This window comes from Siphateles boraxobius, unplaced genomic scaffold, assembly GCF_051911475.1.
Source record: "Siphateles boraxobius isolate OS27281-9 unplaced genomic scaffold, OSU_SipBor_1 46, whole genome shotgun sequence".
Classification (NCBI taxonomy): domain Eukaryota; kingdom Metazoa; phylum Chordata; class Actinopteri; order Cypriniformes; family Leuciscidae; genus Siphateles; species Siphateles boraxobius.
The window spans coordinates 2,135,902-2,154,118 of record NW_027509097.1 but is presented as its reverse complement, the minus strand read 5'-3'; the positions used below and the strand labels follow the sequence as shown (position 1 = coordinate 2,154,118).

Genomic DNA, 18,217 nt, shown 5'->3' with positions numbered 1-18,217 from the left:
CTAGGGATGCACCGAAATGAAAATTCTTGGCTGAAACCGAAAATTCTGCATGTACTTGGCCGAAACCGGAAATTACTTTAAGATAATTATTAATTTATCATCTTACATTTTTTGTAGAAGTGTTTTTTATTATTATTATTATTAGACTTTTAAAGTCTTTATAGTCTCGGATAACAGATTTATTTTTTGACTAATTATCAAAATCAAGTATAGTCCTAGAAAACCGTTATTGTCAGAGCATGTGAGCAGATGGCAGGGTGTGGATCAGTGAAACGAGAGGGTACAGCGTCATTTTACCAGCGTTGCCCAGCACGGCTATGCCATGTTACAGCACAGTAGGATTATTGCAAACGGAAGTCTACTGCAGAGAAATTTCATATCGGCACGTTATTTGAGCGGATTTTGCTTTTTTGGTGAGTGTGATCAGTGCATGAGTGCTGGAGTGTTTGGGCCGTGAGCCACAAAGCAGGGTTACGCACAGTATACACACGGAGCGTAACATTGAGCAGAGAGCGCTGCGCGCCCACACACACACGTTGAATGGACAGCGCAGCGCACACACAGAGCGGAAAAGCAGAGCCGCTCATGAAAATATGCTTTGCGAGAGTGTGAAACCTGATCACCGAACACTGCGGGGCGGCATATTTTTGCCTTATATTTTCAGCCTTTTTTCTCTTTCGGCCAAAAAGGAGAATTTTCGGCAGCTGAAATTTCGGTGCATTCCTAAAACGAACTAAAACTTAAAACATAAAGCTAAAATCAGAAAGGAGACCGAAGCTTTGTTTGAGCTTGTTTAACCTCCAGTGTCTCTCTCCACAGCTTTCAGTCTGGATACGGAGCAGCCGGACTACGATTTGGATTCGGAAGATGATGTTTTTGTGAATAAGCTGAAAAAGAAGCTGGAGGTGGAGGCCCTGCAGTTCGAGGAGATGATTGACAGATTAGAGAAAGGCAGCGGACAGCAGGTTATTAAAAATATTCACCGCTTACAATGTGAACTGCATATAAAAATAAATAAAAACCTTGGGGATTTCAGACAGTTTCGCTCAAAACTTTAAATTAAAAGCTGAAGTGATTCTTCTGTTAAACCTTTCCGTCTGAATTCTGGATGTCTGTGTGGAATCCTTAAATAAACTTGAAGTCCAAAAAGACGTTAACATTTAAGGCGAGACACTACAGGTGAATAGAGTAATATTTTTAACTAGCAGATATCACCATGAAACTTTCCCAGTTGATTACCTACATTAATTTAAATTTATTACAATTGTTCTGTAATTTAATGTTTAAACATGCAAATTAGGCATTATCTAATTAAATATGTGCTAATTTGCATATATTTTAAACTAAATCTGAGTATTGTAAAAGCCAGGTTCAAAATAATTTTTTCATTGTTCACATATTAGATGGGAAAAAATTACAGAGGGATTTATGGATATCATCTTTGGTTATCCTGTAAATCAGAATATACTGTCAATAGCCTTAAATTGATTTTCGCCATGTTTTTTTGGAATAAAATGTTATATAAATCAGGCTAGGAATAATATATTTACAAATCCCTCTGTAAATGTCTTATTAATATAACTAGGTACAAGACTGGAAAGTTCGGTGTGTATATATGTGCTACTGAAGTGGAGATTTCAGACACAGGTTACAAAGCTCAATGTCCACTCCAAAGGGAGATATTTTATTCATCAGAATGAACTTTCCAAGAACTACAACGAACGGCTCGTTTGGACTACAATGCGATTTTCCCGGGCTTTATGAAGTCATAATGTTCCTTATTTAAATAATCCCTGCCCACAAAATACGCAGAAAAGCGGACGAGACCTGAATGAGCTGCTGCTATGTCAAAGAGACGCTGATTTTTACACATCTCATTTGTTTGACCTTCCTAAGGCTGACGAACTTAGAATGTGTAAAATGTATTTTAAACGCTGTTCCTGAACATTGTAATCTCAGTGTTTATCTGTGCGCTGATCATTTTAAAAAGAACAGCTTCCAGAAACACAGCAGGCTACACACAAAAGCTTCTCCTGAAATGGAGCAGTTTCTACTTTATCGGGACAATCTAATTTGCGTTTTCTATTAACAGTTCTGATTATAAGTTTTATGTTGTTGCTACACTCGCCTTCTAGCCAACATTAGTGTTGATATAGTGTTGTTTAGTATATCTTTTGTAAGGCTGTTCACTGGCCCTTAGGAAAATTAATCATGTTTTTGTGATCGTTACTGTTTGTATAAACCATAGTTTTCCGACAAATATGATTAAATTTAGGATAACATCATACCTATAATGTACAAGAAAAACATACCACTCTGAAACGTCCTGTGAAATCCGTGCTTGCAAACTCCTTGCATGAAGTCAGTTCTGGATGCTCCTCTTGTTTTTTAACATTGTCAGGGTCTGAATCTGTTTTGAAATTGCCGCCAGCCTTTGTATTTGCACTAGAGCTGAACTCGCAGCCATGGAGGGGTGGGGCATTTCTTAAACGCTCGCTAAACGTTGCCAATCACAACACACTGGGCCAGCTAACAATCACAGCACATTTTATATTTTGGATGGAGAGGCTTCATCGAAACCAGAACTAAACAATGCGCTCGGGACAGACTGGGGAGAGAGGTGCTGTAATAATGTCAAATATGCGACTATGTAAAAGAGCATAATGGGACCCCTTTAACTTTTTCCCAGAATTTATTTTTTGTTCAGCACTGATTAATTAAATTGATCAATTGACATTTACATTATTACAAAATATCTATTTTTCAAATAAATGCTGTTCTTTTGAACTTTCTATTCAACAAAGAATCCTGAGAGGTTTCATAAATATTAAAGGGATTGTTCACCCAAAAATGAAAATGATAATTTACTCATCCTTTTGTTCCAAACCTTTGAGTTTCTTTTTTCTGTTGAACACAAAAGATGATATTGTAATGTTGGTAACCAGACAGTTAACGGTAGCCATTGACTTCCGTAGTATGGAGGGAAAAAATACTATGGAAGTCAATGGCTGCGGTCAACTGTCTGGTTACCAACATTCTTCAAAATATCTTATTTTGTGTTCAACAGATGAAAAACTCATAGGTTTGTAACAACACATGGTTGAGTAAACGATGACAGAAATAAACATTTTGGGTGTATTATTGATAACATTGAAAATAATAAGAAATGTTTCTTGAGCAGCAAATCGGCATATTAGAATGATTTCTAACGGATCATGTGACACTGAAGACTGGAGTAATGATCCTTGCATCACAGGAATAAATTACACTTATAATATATTCAAACAGAAAACCAATTATTGCAATGGTAATGCACAGTGTTACTGTTTTTACTTAATCTTACTAACCCCAAACTTTTGAACCGTAGAGTAAGTTTATTTATATTGGTCTGTCGTTATGTTTATTTAATCTTTATTTTTTTATGTTTTATTATTATTATTATTAATAATAAAATTGTTCTGTCCCCCAGCTGGTGACCCTACAGGAAGCGAAGCTTTTACTGAAGGAAGATGACGATCTGATCAGGGAGGTGTTTGAGTACTGGAGCAGAAAGAGGAAACTGTGTAAAAATGGATCCCTCATCCCAACTATCAAGCAGGAAAGGCGGGATGGATCCAGTACCAGTGACCCCTACGTGGCCTTCAGGCGCAGGACCGAGAAGATGCAGACGAGAAAGGTGAGCGATCTGTCAGAGCTGTGGCCCTATCGATGTTTTATTCTTAATCCTTTAAAGCTGATCCTCTAACGGACTGGACAGATGAAAGCAACTCAATACAGTAGTCACTTTGATGACACTTTCGTTTTTTTCCAAAAAAGTCCACACAATTTTGTCTCATAGTGACTTGCAGGAGTTTGCCTTAAACAACCAGGCATTTAGTTGATGATCATCCTTCTGTGTGGTCTTTTCTCCTCACTAAACTTTGGCATTATTTGTTGACTGAGTTTTGAGCATAACTGAACTAAAAAAATAAATAAATAAAATCTTACATAGTAGTGACAATAGCAGTTTTTTTAGTATGGCATTCAAATTTTAAAATGTGTGCATGTATTATATCATGTATTATATAAATTAGTCATCTCCTGGAAGAGTTGATAGATGTCTTGTTTTACCTTCTTTCTTTTTTTCTTATTTTACTGCTAATGATATATTATAATTTTTTTACTTTTTATTTTTACTGCTTGAATAATTGAAACTGCCATCAGCTTTTTAATTGATTCATATCTTTTTAATTTATGCCATTGTTCTAGTGTTTTGCTTTATTTTATTACGGACTGTTTACCAGAATAATTGCTTAAAACAGGAGTTGTGCTCAACACACCGTTTTACACACCTGGTCACTTCATGCGTTTGATGCGTGTAAATGCCCTCAAATGCTTTAGAGACTGATTTAAATCTGATCACTCAAACTTTGAGGTTGTTTGAGACTCATTCCAATCGAAACTGGATCGAAATTTTGAAAGGCACAGATGTCAATTTTACTCCTTCCAAAATGGTAAAAAAAGTAAATGTGTGAGAGCATGTTGGTACACGCCTGGTACTGCAACACGCATCACATTCGCAGCAAATTTGGCCCATTGCAGATGAGTTGCCGACTCTCTCTCGTCATTAAGCCAACGTGTATTACTGCCGCTAATGAAACTGAAAATTTGGCATCAGATCCTGAAGCTCAGCACGGTCATCTTAGTTAAAGGTAGTGAGACTAAATATTCCGATCAGTAAAAAAATCATGAAGTGACCAGGTGTAAATGGGCCCATTATTTTTCTGTGGTATTGAAATTGATGTAAAGAATTGTGAAATTTCATTTGTATTGGTATTAGTGGTCGACCGATATATCGCCACGGCCGATAAGTTTTTCTGATTGGCCGATGTGTTGGAAGCGGGACTTTTATTTTGACGGCGCTACTGACTTTTATTTTGACGGGCGGCGCTGAGAACACCAGCACCTGAGAAGAGAACACAGCGCTCACTCACATTCTCCGTCTTCATTGGTTTACGATCTCTGTCAGTCAGATCTAATATTTTGTTAGACAGAACCAGTGGCTACAGAACTGGTCAAGGAAAGTAAATGGTATGTGAAAAAGTAATGCGTTTGCTTTTATATTATTTGTAACCGAAAAGGCAAACAATCAGCCTAAAATACTTTCTCATTTACTGTCAACATTCAGCAAATACGCATCTACATAATTTAAACAAATCTCTGAATATCTAATAAACATTTAATTTCACAAACCTTGCAGATTTAATCGAATCCAGCTGTGATATCTTGTGAAGTGTGCGTTTGTAGCCTGCATAAACGTGTTCCTGCGAGTGACGGTCCGTGCGCAGTGAGTGAATGCGAACAGAAGATCAGCTTCACAGGAGATGCGATCGAAACACTTTAAATCCTTCATTTTAAAATACGCTGTGCTATATCCAGTGGCCCACTGTGTCATATTCATGTCATTTTCACTGTGTGCTGTATGTAAAATTAGCGTTACCTTGTCAAAAGTCAAAGTAAAAAAAAAAGTCTTTATTTGAAAAAATATGATTATCAGTGATTACTGATTAATTACCAGATTACTGAGTGCCCTGTTACAGTGTTTACTTCCTTTTTATTCAAATATTCATTTATTTTTAAACAATTACTTTATTTGTGAAAAATTCTGTAATAGGATTACAGATTCAAGAAGCATCTAGTATAGGGCCTAAGCATGTTTATTTTAAAGATTTTTAAATATGTATTAAATTTATCAAATTTATTAAATATTGATTTATATAAATCTAAAGTGTGTGTGAGTGTATGTATGTATATATATATATATATATATAATGTATATGTGTGTGTGTATATATATATATATATATATATATATATATATATATATATATATATATATATATATATATATATATATATATATATATAATAAATATCGACCACCGGCCACCCTGCTCTCTAAGATATCGGCATCGGCCATCAAAAAACCCATATCGGTCGACCACTAATTGGTATCAACAACAGTACATTTAACAATTTTGATTGTCGAAACTTCAATTCGACATAAATCAAAGGTTAAAGTATTATAAATCATTGACTTCGGTTTCTATGTGTTCTTATGCAATTGATGCCTCTAAATATCAGTTGTTAATATGAAGTGTACTCATTTTTCCATCATTACTCCCAAGAACCGTAAGAATGACGAGGCGTCTTATGAGAAGATGCTCAAATTAAGAAGGAACCTGAGTCGTGCCGTCACCATCTTGGAGATGATCAAGAAGCGAGAAAAGAGCAAACGAGAACTGCTTCACCTCACATTGGAGGTTGTGGAAAAGAGGTACATAGACAAACTCTCAGAACTGCAAAAGTCTCATCAGTGGTGTCGAGTGCATGTGTTTGATGAATGTACATGTTTGAGCTTAACTTTGTTTTGCGTTTTAATATGCCTAACCTGCTTGACTCTAGAATTTACTTAATTGCCTCTGTAATTGTGTTTTACTGTGTGTGCATTCATGCATAATGAGAACGGGTCATGTATTTTTAATTGGCTTAGGCATCATTGCATACCCTAATTAAGGGCCTTGTTTTTAATGGCTAAATGAGCGATTATGCATCACCTTGCTTGTTCATAAAGGGCACATGATCTGGCTCCATTATTCATTTGTCATCTTTAATCACTGTGATATGTTGGGAAATTTGTAATGCATATGTAAATATCAGGGATGTCCCAAGACACTATCAAGGATCAGTATCAGGGCAGATTAAGCTTCTTTTTTTTATTAGCTTTTTTGAAACATCTTGCCACATCTCTGTATACATTGAATTGATCTATATCTTTAATGTACTTGAAGTGTGCTTCAAGCACTAAGTAAAATACAAGTTGGATAGGGACTTGATATTGACAGATATCCAATGACTTAGATCGGGGGCACAAAAAAGCTTGATCGTGACATCCTTTGTAAATATACCTCTCAACGTAAAAAAAAAAAAAAAGATAAACAATTTGAAAACACCAGTTGCAAAAAAATTTTTTTTTTAATGTCCACTTTTTCCCTTCAGGAACACCATGCCAGACTTTGGTTCAGAGGTGATGGCAGAAGCACTAGCTATGGTAAAACCTGTTTACAAGATTCCCATAATGCCCTTCTCCAGCAGCAGTCAGTACCGCCACCAGGACCACATGGACTTCAAAGACTACAAGACCAAGGTGGGTACAACATGTCTTCACACTGGGTCAAAATGCATTGTTGAGAGAGAAAAAAACCCACATAAGTCACATTATTTTATTATATTCAGAAATGGTGTAAAATATCGATAAACAAAATATTTATTCATTATTAACATTTATTTATTATTAACATTTATAAACCTTTTTGTTCCCCTCCACAACAAATCCTTTAAATTTAACAGTATTCAGAACAGGAATTAAAATGTGTAAAACAAATACAAATTAGTTGCTTTAAGTCTAAGCATTAATTATAAATGTAAAGCCTAAATAAATTTATTTAAACCTAAACTGAAACTACCAGCTTGTGGGAAATGCACTATACAAATAACCTTGGGTTCTTGTGACTTATATTCTGGAAAAATCATGTACTTACATGCACCGTATCTCTCTTTCTTTCAGCCTGAAAAGACAGAGGTGGTCAGAACAAAGAGGAAGTACGAGAAGAAAACCAAAATCCTGCCTTTCTCTGCCCCATTGCATACTGGCCCCTCCCTGTTTAACCCCAAAGACCTCAACCAGTACGACTTCCCCAGCTCTGATGACGAGCCCTTTTCACAGGTACACACACGGGGAATTTGCTTGCCTAGATGTATCACAGTTTAAAGGTGAAGTTTTGAATTACTGTAACGCCTACAATGGCTTAATCAATGGCATCATTTGGGGGGCAGAACTACAGTACTGTTCAAAAGTTTGTGTCTTTTTTGAAAAAAATCTCTCAAGCTCACCAAGACTTAATTTATTTGATCAAAAATACAGTAAAACGGTAATAGTGTGAAATATTGCACTTTAAAATAACTGTTTTGTATTTTCATTTATTTTCAATTTTAATTTATTCCTTTGATGCAAGGTGAATTTTCAGCATCATTACTCTAGTCTTCAGTGTCACATGATCCTTCAGAAATCGTTCTAATTATCAATGTTGAAAACAGTTGTGCTGCTTAATATTTTTGTGGAAAACATACCTTTTTTTTAGGATTCTTCGATGAATAGAAAGTTCAAAGGAACATAATTATTTTTAAATCAATCTTTCGTTACATGTTTTTACTGTAAATGTCTTTACTTTTGACCAATTTAATTAAATCTTGCTGAATAGAAGTGTACATTTCTTTAAAGAAAACCCTTAGCGACCCCGAACTTTTGAACGGTAAAGTACCTCTACCACTGGTTGCACAGAAATGTATGCACTTTACATTTAAATTAATGTAATTTAATTTACATTAATTTAGTAATTTAGTTGGTTTGTAAACTTTGAACTTCATTTTTTATGCAATCGGTGCATAAGACATCCTGTTCCTGTTGTGCAGATACATTCTGGGTCGTCAGAGGCCGAGGAAGAGAACGAGCCCGATGGAGTGTTTGCCTTCAGGCGGAAAGCAGGATGTGTTTATAACGCTGTAGGTGTCGAGCACTGACCTCAAATCTCATACCTTGCACTTCCTCTTTTCTACATCCTTTCATCATTCCTCTTTCCTCTCCACTATTGTTCTACACCTCAGTGTATCCTGATGTGCATTATAGCCATGGAAACACTAAAGTTAACAAACAAGAATGCGATAATCCCTTCACATAGATGATCCCTTTAAATGCTGCCAACATTGGTGGCTCCCTAGGCATTACTGACACTGATTCTGTTTTTGCTGCTGTACCTTTAAGACTTCCGTTTGTAAATCATTTTTATGGTTGACGAATAAGTTCACAATACCTCGACCAAGTCACAATCCTTTATTCCCTGTATTTTATGGGAATGCGCCGATCCGAAACTTAGCATTGTTACCTTCTCTGATACTGGGTATCGATTAGACGAGGCCTATCCTAATCCGATATTGTGCGTATTCTATTCTGTCATTATAATGTTGTTGTGCCTTTTGTGGGACTTGACAAAGTCCCATAAAGTTTCCGTGCACTTTATTAAAAGTGTTCAGAAGCCATTCCATAGTATAATGTGAGGTAGAAATTAATATTTAAGTCGTTAAATTCAAGTTCACGTAAACTGTGGCTGTCAGTCATTCAGCGTTCAAACAGCGCGTCACTCTCGGTTATGACAGTCAACACGATTAAACTCTCTCCAAGATTATTCAGTGTTACTATTATTATACTTGATCTGTAGATAAAAGTCTATGGTTTCGCATAAAATGACATTATCTTGCTGAACTGTATTGCTGTACCTTAATCATGTTACTTTCTACCGGTTGTCTGTTAAATCACAACACAGGAGTAAGAGAGCACTATAATTGTTCTTCACGCACACAGTAACTGAAATTTTAAATTGTTAAAAGAAAAAGCTGAATAAACTATTGCATAGATGTATGCTGTATATACACTACGCGTCAATGTCTTTTCTTAGTGCTTTGAACTTTTCAATGCGGACTCGAAGCGCTGTGACTCCATGTTGCTTTAAGCGCATCATTCTGCACACGGGATGCGCATAAGCGCTTTGTGCCGCACAGTATTGGAGCCTTTCATATCATAATACTTTTGTGCAATGAAAGTTTATTAATAGCCTTTCTTGTTCTGTCCTATCTGTCATATGTTGCTGCCTCATCAAACAGCTGCGCTATAAATTTAAAAAATTTCTTAATTTTATAGTATATATAGCATACATTTTTTTATCTTGTTTTTCATGAATGTATTTTACAACAAAACAAAGAGCAATTTGTAACGTTTTACCAGATTTAGTGCTACACTTGTTGTCTTTTATTTGTTCCCCACTAAATGTTTTTTTTTCACTAAATGTTCAGATTCTATGTAAGTGCTGTGCTCTCTTGATTTTTCTTTAGTAAATTTTACTACGTAAAAATATTTTTTTAATTTTGTTGTTTTTCTTTATAATGAAGTTGCCTGTAGTTAGTAGATTGTGTTTAACACACAAAAGAGTGATTATCAGTTATAAAAATTCAACTTGATTTTAAAAAAAAAACTAGTGTTTTTGGTATCTGTTCTGAAAAAATTGTAACGGTGCATCCCTAGTATTTTATTTCCTTTACTGCTACGTTTAACCCTTTTCCCTCTGTTTTGAAGGTCACTTCATTCTCGTTTGGTTTCTGTTGTTATTGCAGGCCCGTTTAGATCAGAGTGGTGACTGGCCCTGGTCTGGGGAAACAGAGGGAGCGTCATGTGACCCACGGTTCCGATACTCCCTCACCAGTCTCACCATTCCCCGCCGCTGTGTGGGGTTGGCACGGCGACGGCTGGGACGGGGCGGCAGGTGAGTCAAGTCCATATGTCTTTCGGTCTCATTCAGACTTCTTGAATTGTATTTCATGTTTTCTTAATCGGATTAATTCTGTTCCTCAGGTTTCTTCTGGATCGGGCCTATTCGGATTTGAACGGATTATTCCAAAGTCTGGACTCAGAGCCGGACTTCTCTTTACCTGCTTCTCCTCTCCATACGGAAACCACTTCCCAGACTGTTACCTCAACCAACACATCCTCTTTATCGCAATCCTCACCCTCTTCCTCTCAGACTTCGTATTCAGACCTGAGGCAAATCTTCCGAAACATCAAAGCGTGTCGCTGGAGGCACTTTAAACCACGGACACTAACCAGCCAATCAGGCGCAGGGGATGCACTGTCCCGGAGACCGTTCAGGGGTTTGGTCAGGGGCGGCGCTGGGCCGGGTGGCAGTACACTGGGCAGAACAGCGGGCATGGGACCACCTGCAGTCGGTGAGTAAACTCAAACGCTAAGTGTGCATGCAAAGTGCTGGAACTGTTTGTTTGCTCATGTTTAATTCATCGTCGTCAATGAAAACTGGAAATAAACTCTGCATGATTGATGGTTATTGTAATTGACAAAGCAGTGTTTGCTGCAGCGATGCATGGGAATGTTATTTTGGGCCCTTCAGCGGCATTACCCTTTTCAGCAGGGATATGCAAAACTTTATATTTTTATAAATAACTTGGTAGCTTGACTAAATGACTTTGGGAACGTTTTAAGGAAGCACTGTATAATTACACAATGGCCCAAAATGTCTGTTGGGGTTTCTGTTTTAATAGAGCGGTATAGCGGCTTTTCCAATGGGTAGTATGCTGTCTTTATATTGACACTGTGTGTGTGTGTGCGCATGTGTGTGTAAATGTATGTATGCGTGTATGTGTGTATCTATATATGTGTGTGTGTATATATATTTATGCATGCATACATGAATACATGCATACATAAATAAATATTATCTAGTTTAATTTCAGTTTAAGCAAAGATTTATGAGCGGTTTACAGAACCATATGTTATATAAACCATTTGATTTCATTTTTTTTTTTTTTTATCTTTTATTAAATGCAACTGGTTCTTGATTCCCAACTCTACTTAAGAGTCTATTCTCTATTGTATTGCAAAATATTTAAATGAGAACAAATCAGTTGACAGTTGGCTCTTCATTGTCAAAAGAAAACCAATATACCAGAAGCAACTGTTCATCAGAAGCACAGCTGCATCTTTTCATAAAACCTCATTAAATGTGTCCAGCATTAAATGAAACTTTCAGATGATGGCGAGCGCACAGTGTTTGCAAATTATGTAGCCTAGTCTATTCTCCTGTTTCATATTTCTGTAATGCTTCAGTGATCAGCTGCATTTTTTAATATTTACATGGTTGCAGCTCACTTGTTTTCCTCTCTATTTGTTGAAAAGTATTTGCAGTATTAGTATCTAAATGAGGAAGAATATTCTTTTAAAAAAGTGTTTTGCATTATTATGAGAGAATACATTGATTGGTCAAACTTTTATTTCTAGTCTTATAGTCTATTTGCAGAATTAATCAGTTCACATTTATTCTAAACAAATGTTTTTCTTTGTATTATTTCATCAAAATATGACTTTCACCTAGCCTGGCAAGCCAGACCTACATCAAGATGTTAGGTCTGGGAACCAATTGGCATACCTCAATCCGAGGGGCGGGATAAACGGTTGTCTTCCAAATTCCCTCCGCTAGCAATCGGATAACGCTACAACCAACCAGAGCAATGAACGGCTGTGGCTGAGTCCCATGCTTTTTTCCACCAGGAGCTAGTTGTTATATTAAACTTTTGTCGTATCCTGTTGCCAAAACTCCGAACACATCTTCCTTTTTTAAGAATGACTTGAGTGACGTTCTCTTAACTCCAAATCATCCAGAGTCGCGGCCAGAGCCGATTTGAAAGACCGCTGTTCGCCAGCAACATCTTTGTTTTCAAGTAGCAGGGATTTCAAAATAACCTATGGAAATCACACGGAACCGTCACAACTCTGCCGTCATTATGTTAAGCCCGCCCACCAACTCTATACACGATGTGATTGGCCTGACCAGAGTTTGGTTTTTCCAGCTCGAATGCCAACGGAGAGTTGCTAGACCACACTTTGCTGCAAAATAATTTTGCTGCCGCTAGGGTGCGTCTAGATTTCTAGGCTAACTTTCACCACCTCTTAAATTCCATTTCTGTATATAAAACTATATTAGGAATATAGGGCTGGACCAGAATATTCGAATATTCGTTCGGTGGGTTGGTATTCGATTTGAAAATTTGACATTCGAATATTCGTTTTTTGGGGGGGTTTTTTGCACACCTGGGATCCCCCGCGAAACGGTTCTCACTCGCGCTTGAATAAGGCCGGCGACACACTGGCTGCATGGCGTGAGCGTCTCAGCTGTGTGGCATGTACGTTTTTATTTCAGCTCCCATGTTAACAGGTTGGAGTTTGCACACTGCCTGTGTGAAACACGCGTCTCAGGCGCGGCTCGAGCCACGCGGAAAATGCGTGCATGCTAGAAATAGAACCGACGCCTAACTGCAACGGGAGTGTTCTCTGGCTAGAGCGCAGAACAGCGGAGTTTGTATGGACCGAAGTGCATGCCTGAGCTTGTGTTTTGGGTTAAGCTGCGTTGCTTTGACATTGTGGAAAATAGAATAATAGAAACAAAATGTATTAGCCTTTTACCCGTTATTATCAATCTAAATTAATCTCGTTTTTAATTTATCTTAATTTCGTTTTTCTTTATTTAAATTTTGTTTTTTCTTTATTTAAGTTTAATTTTTCTTTATTTAAATTTCGTTTTTTCTTTATTTAAGTTTCATTTTTCTTTATTTAAATTTCGTTTTTCTTTATTTAAGTTTCTTTTTTCTTTAAGTTTCGTTTTTCTTTATTTAAATTTATTTTTTTCTTTATTTAAATTTCATTTTTCCTTATTTAAATTTATTTTTTTCTTTATTTAAATTTCGTTTTTCTTTATTTAAATCTACCCTTTACTGTGTCAGTAATTTGTTAGTCAGAAAAATATTAGACTACCTTAAAAGTATTGCTTAATTTAACAGACCTGTGTGTGTGCGTTTTATATCATAGTGGAGTGTCCGTTCTCGGAGCATATAAACCCTGCCCGCGTGAGGTGCGCTGCTTCCCGCTCACGCTGTTCTGTAGCTGACTAAAAGTTTATTAATTCTGAATGTGTCGCGTCTCGCGTGTCCATCTATATTGCACCAAATGCAACACTGCACTCCCTTGTGAAGTCGGTTGGATGAACGGTTCTCGAAATAATCAAAATGCAAAAAGACAGACCAACACAGAGATTCCTGCCTTTATTAGTGAAAAGAATATGTTCAGCCCCCTCTCGCCGAAGCTTCGAATATTCGATGTTCATTACTACCGAAGCTTCGAAGCTCAAAAAATGGTATTCGGACCAGCCCTATAGGAATAACATCATAACCCTAACTAACACAACACCTTTGTTGCAAATAACATTGTGTTTTCCTTAATGTTTCTAGTCTCTTTCATTCAACAAGAAATGCTGTGGAATTGCGGTTCTGTATGTCAGATGTCTAATATTTACATGTGTGTTTGTTCCAGCGTTCACAGCTGAGCAGTATCAGCAGCATCAAGAACAGCTGGCCCTTATGCAGAAACAGCAGCTGGAGCAGACACAACAACAGGCCAATGACACGGGCTCCAGTCAGGTGTGTAACGCAGAGACACAAGTGTCACTCACGTCTGAAAGTGAGTTGCTTTATATAACAATCTGCTGGTGTGCCCTCAGTCTCTTGTGTCCAAGACGTTGGACTCAGTCAGCGCCCAGTTTGCCGCCTCTGCCCTCATGACCTCTGACCAGCTTTTGACCCTAAAGGTTAAAGAGGACGGCATAGGAGGTGGAGTCAATGGTGTCGTCCAAGCTTCAGGTTTGTGTTTTGGACAAGCTTAAACTTTTTCATTCGCATTTGCTCATCCTGAGAAACATTATAAATGTACACATTTGTATAATTAATCTTTTTCTCTTTGACAGGCGTTTACAAGGGGATGAGCATCTCCGCCACGTCCTCTGCTTCTGTCCTCACTAGCCAACCAACATCGACCGCTGCGCCGCCCACCTTCCTTTCCTCCACTAGCAACTCTAACACAAGCACCGCCCACACGGTCCATAACCCTATAGGCAACAACACAGCCAACTCCACTTCTCAGGTCCTGATCGGCAACAACCTACGTCTCAGCGTCACCACGCCCTCTATCGCCAGTCTGAATGCCCGACACCTTCCCAGAAGTCTCAGCAACGTGCCACCCGCTGCCTTGAAGCTCGCCGCCGCCGGCAACTGTCAGCTCCCCAAAGTCAACACTGGGTAAAGAATTTTTTGCAGATATTTTGTTTGAATTAAAAATTGCACACTACTATATTTAGCAAACACAATCCAATGGAAGCTCGTTTCCGCCATGGAATAAAAAAATATAGAAATATAAACACTCAGTTCTAAGAAATAGTGAGATATCAACTTGCAATTGCGAGGTATGAAGTCCAGTTCTGAAAAGTCAGCTCACAATTCTATCATTCTCGTAATTTCGAGTTAATGAGCTGCTATTCTGAGAAAAAAATTATACAATATTTACTATATAAATATTTAATATAAAAATATTACCTCACTATTGCGTGACTCATTTTTGTTTTTTACTATATCAAATCCAGCATTTTTTCATTGTTTTATGTCATTTTCTTTGCAGATATTTATTTTTGCTATATTCAGCCAATTGTAACAATCCAGCGCCGCATTCTGTTTATTTGTCTTTATAACGGTAACAATCCAGCATTTTTCTGCAAATATTTTAGTAATAATTCAGCATGTGTTTTGCCATTTTTGTCAATTTCTCCAAACAGTGACAGTCCAGCATTTTTCAATATAGCTTTTTGTATTGCAAATATTTGTTTTTATAACAGTAGCAATCCAGGTGCAGTCTCACCCTGACTTAAAGCATGAAAATTTGATTTGGATTCACATCACTCTTTTGTCTTTTAAATTTGAATAAACTGAAAATAAATAATATATTCATAAATGGTAATGAATTGTCTGTCCACAATGAATGAGAAATTGCGAGGCAAATATGGCAGCTTAATTATTTTTTTTTACTCTTGAAAGTTGAGCTTAAGAATCAGATGTATGGTAAAATGTCCCTATTTTAGCCGATTTAAAGGAGCTGTACTCCAGGGGAACTGCTGAGTGAACTGACTTGGCTTAAAAGTAACTTTATCTGTCTCTCGAAGCCCGTGTCCTCCACAGGGTTGCATTTGTTGGCCGCATACCTCTAGGCTGCCTCATTTCAGTAAAATAACTATTTCATTCCAAAGTCATAAAGAAATTACAACAATATACACCATTTTATAATGGTTGTTTTTCTGAAATGAGACAGCCTTGATGACGTCTGCGGCTGCAAAATGTGATCTCCGTAAAAAGAGATATTTGTTTAGATCCCATAATGGTCAAATGATGATTTTTTTAACAAAAAAATTGAATTCATTTTAAAAGGTCATTGTTTTCCAAAATCTAAACTCTTCTTGCTTTTCTGCTTTCTCATGTTTACATGGGCGCAAATGCGCAATGTTGGAAATGTTGCGTTAAGCAAGTACATTAGTCAGGTTTTATTTAATCAATTACCAGGTTATTGATCCGTTTCCTGTTTGTTTACAGGGAGAATCACGAGCAGGAAAAGCAGTCCCTCAACAGTATAGCAGAGAACACAGTGGCCATGGAGGTGACGTAGTGACTGTTGTCTGGGTGGCGTTCTTTTTTCTTTTCTTTTGTTTTTTTTTCTGCCCAGTCCAGTCTTCTGGTGCTGTGCACCAATTGGGTTTGGGGAAGCAAAAGGACAGCGGGTTTCCACAGCAACTGTCTGAACGTGACACAAAATTCCGTCTCTTGTTTTTCTTTTTCACCCCCTTTTTTTAGTTTTGAACATAAGCTGTTTCTGTTAAGAAAAGAGATGTGTAAATTAAGAATATGGCTAATATTCAATGTACAGAACTACATATTTGTAGAAGCCCACCACCACCACCACCCTTGTATATACGCTACTTGAATACAGAACTGTTGAGTTGTGATGTTTTGCACTTGGGGAATCAAAAATAGAAAAAAGCGAATGAGGGGCGAGTGTGTGAGTGAACCGTGAGGTCAGGTAAAAGTGAGTGTGTGAATAATCGTGCATGGTGAGGAAACCTGCTGTTCTACCTATTTATTGTGCCGTGTTTACAATATTTGTTCTTTATGTTCGTTATTTTCTTTTTTTCGTACACTGTGCCCCTCGGTTGTTTCCTGCGGTGTTGTGAGTGTTTAGGTAGCTGTCAATTCCTGAATTTCACATTTCGACTGGTTCACACTGTGAATCGGATTGAACGTTAATGGTGTCATGCCATTTTCCCCCCGTATCGTTTTTATTTTAATTTTTTTTTATTAATTTTCCCCTCTTCTGCGAGGGATGGAACGTGGGGGATTGACGCCATTTAGGTTCAGGGTTTATTGGGAGGGCAAATAACATTTTTGGGGGTGGTTATAGGTATCTTCCATTTTTATCATCCCAAATAATAACAAAAAGACAAACAAGGGATGAAGTCTTCACTTTGGGAGCTTCCAAGGCTTCCGGGTCAACTAAGCACTATTGTTTTGAATTGTTTTTTGTTTTTTTTAGTTGATTTATTGCTGCTTTTTGTATAAATTCAGTTCCTTTTTCATACGATTGAAACTGGTTTGTCCCCGTTTTTATTTCTTTGTACAACAGAGTTATTTTTGTATCTTGTTTTTTTTCTTGTGGTGAAGCGTCTTTTGCGCTTCAAAAATGGAAGACTTCATTCTTTGTTGCTAAACGTCACGCGCAACAGTCAATAACGCCCAGCGCGGCTGCATCCGAGTCATCATTCCGGTTTATGACGCAAGACCAAGAAGGAGCAAAAGAGGGGGATGCCAAACTAACGTCATCTCCTTGGCCTTCTCTAAACGCATTAATCCTGCAGACTCTGGACTACTTCAAGGCCTGACAAAAACCACAAGTTAAAAGTTGTGCCTTCCTTTGGGAACGTCCTGCTCAGTCTCTTCCGTGAAGAGGATGCTCCGGGTCAAGGCCGCAGTGCCTGCGGTACACACTTGTCCGGAGCTTGGATCTCTGATGCCCAGTCCACTGGCTGAACTGTATCATCCTCCTCCAGGGGTTTCTAGTCTGATCTGGATGGAGGCAAAAAATGAGAAAATATGGAAAATATTAAAAAGAAAAAATATTATTGAATAAGTGAAAAAAAAGATATGTGACTATTCAAACATGAATCAGACAATAAAGCCCAGGTTATATGTGAACTAATGAGTTGTTTTTTCATTGTGTGAATAAGTGGATGGATGGATGGATGGATGGATGGATGGACAATAGTAATTGATTCTCAATACTGTTCATGAGTCCCATATTTGTCTTGAGCAATCCTCCCACTGTTCTTCAGAAAAAATTATCCAGGTCCTGCACATTCTTTGGTTTTCCAGCATCTTCTGCATATTTGAACCCTTTTCAACAATGATACTGATTGAGATTCATCTTTTCACTGGTGACAACTGAGGGACTCGTACACACTATTATAAATGGTGAAAACTTTTAAGGAAACGCATTGGGTTAAAAATCAGGCGGTGTGAACATTTGCACAGGATGATTGGGGGTAAAGTGTTCTTATTTTGTTGTCCAGGAAATATGTAATGGTGTTTTCCACTGCATGGTACGGTACGGCTCGCTTTAAATGGTACCACCTCTGTT

The 18,217-nt window shown here is 37.5% G+C and overlaps 1 protein-coding gene across 3 annotated transcripts in view; it reads left to right on the top strand.

The window, feature by feature from the left end:
- epc1a (enhancer of polycomb 1a) overlaps nt 1–17,775 on the top strand; it is a 50,024-nt gene extending 32,249 nt beyond the window's left edge. For all 3 annotated transcript variants that reach the window (XM_077200312.1, XM_077200311.1, XM_077200313.1), the window contains 12 exons: nt 820–965; nt 3,470–3,676; nt 6,168–6,316; nt 7,039–7,186; nt 7,607–7,765; nt 8,512–8,601; nt 10,264–10,412; nt 10,502–10,872; nt 14,024–14,130; nt 14,211–14,349; nt 14,454–14,784; nt 16,123–17,775. In XM_077200312.1, the coding sequence (XP_077056427.1) occupies nt 820–965; nt 3,470–3,676; nt 6,168–6,316; nt 7,039–7,186; nt 7,607–7,765; nt 8,512–8,601; nt 10,264–10,412; nt 10,502–10,872; nt 14,024–14,130; nt 14,211–14,349; nt 14,454–14,784; nt 16,123–16,195 (2,069 nt within the window). In that variant the 3' untranslated portion in view covers nt 16,196–17,775. The remainder of the gene's footprint in view (nt 1–819; nt 966–3,469; nt 3,677–6,167; nt 6,317–7,038; nt 7,187–7,606; nt 7,766–8,511; nt 8,602–10,263; nt 10,413–10,501; nt 10,873–14,023; nt 14,131–14,210; nt 14,350–14,453; nt 14,785–16,122) is intronic.
- The last annotated feature ends 442 nt before the right edge of the window (nt 17,776–18,217 follow it).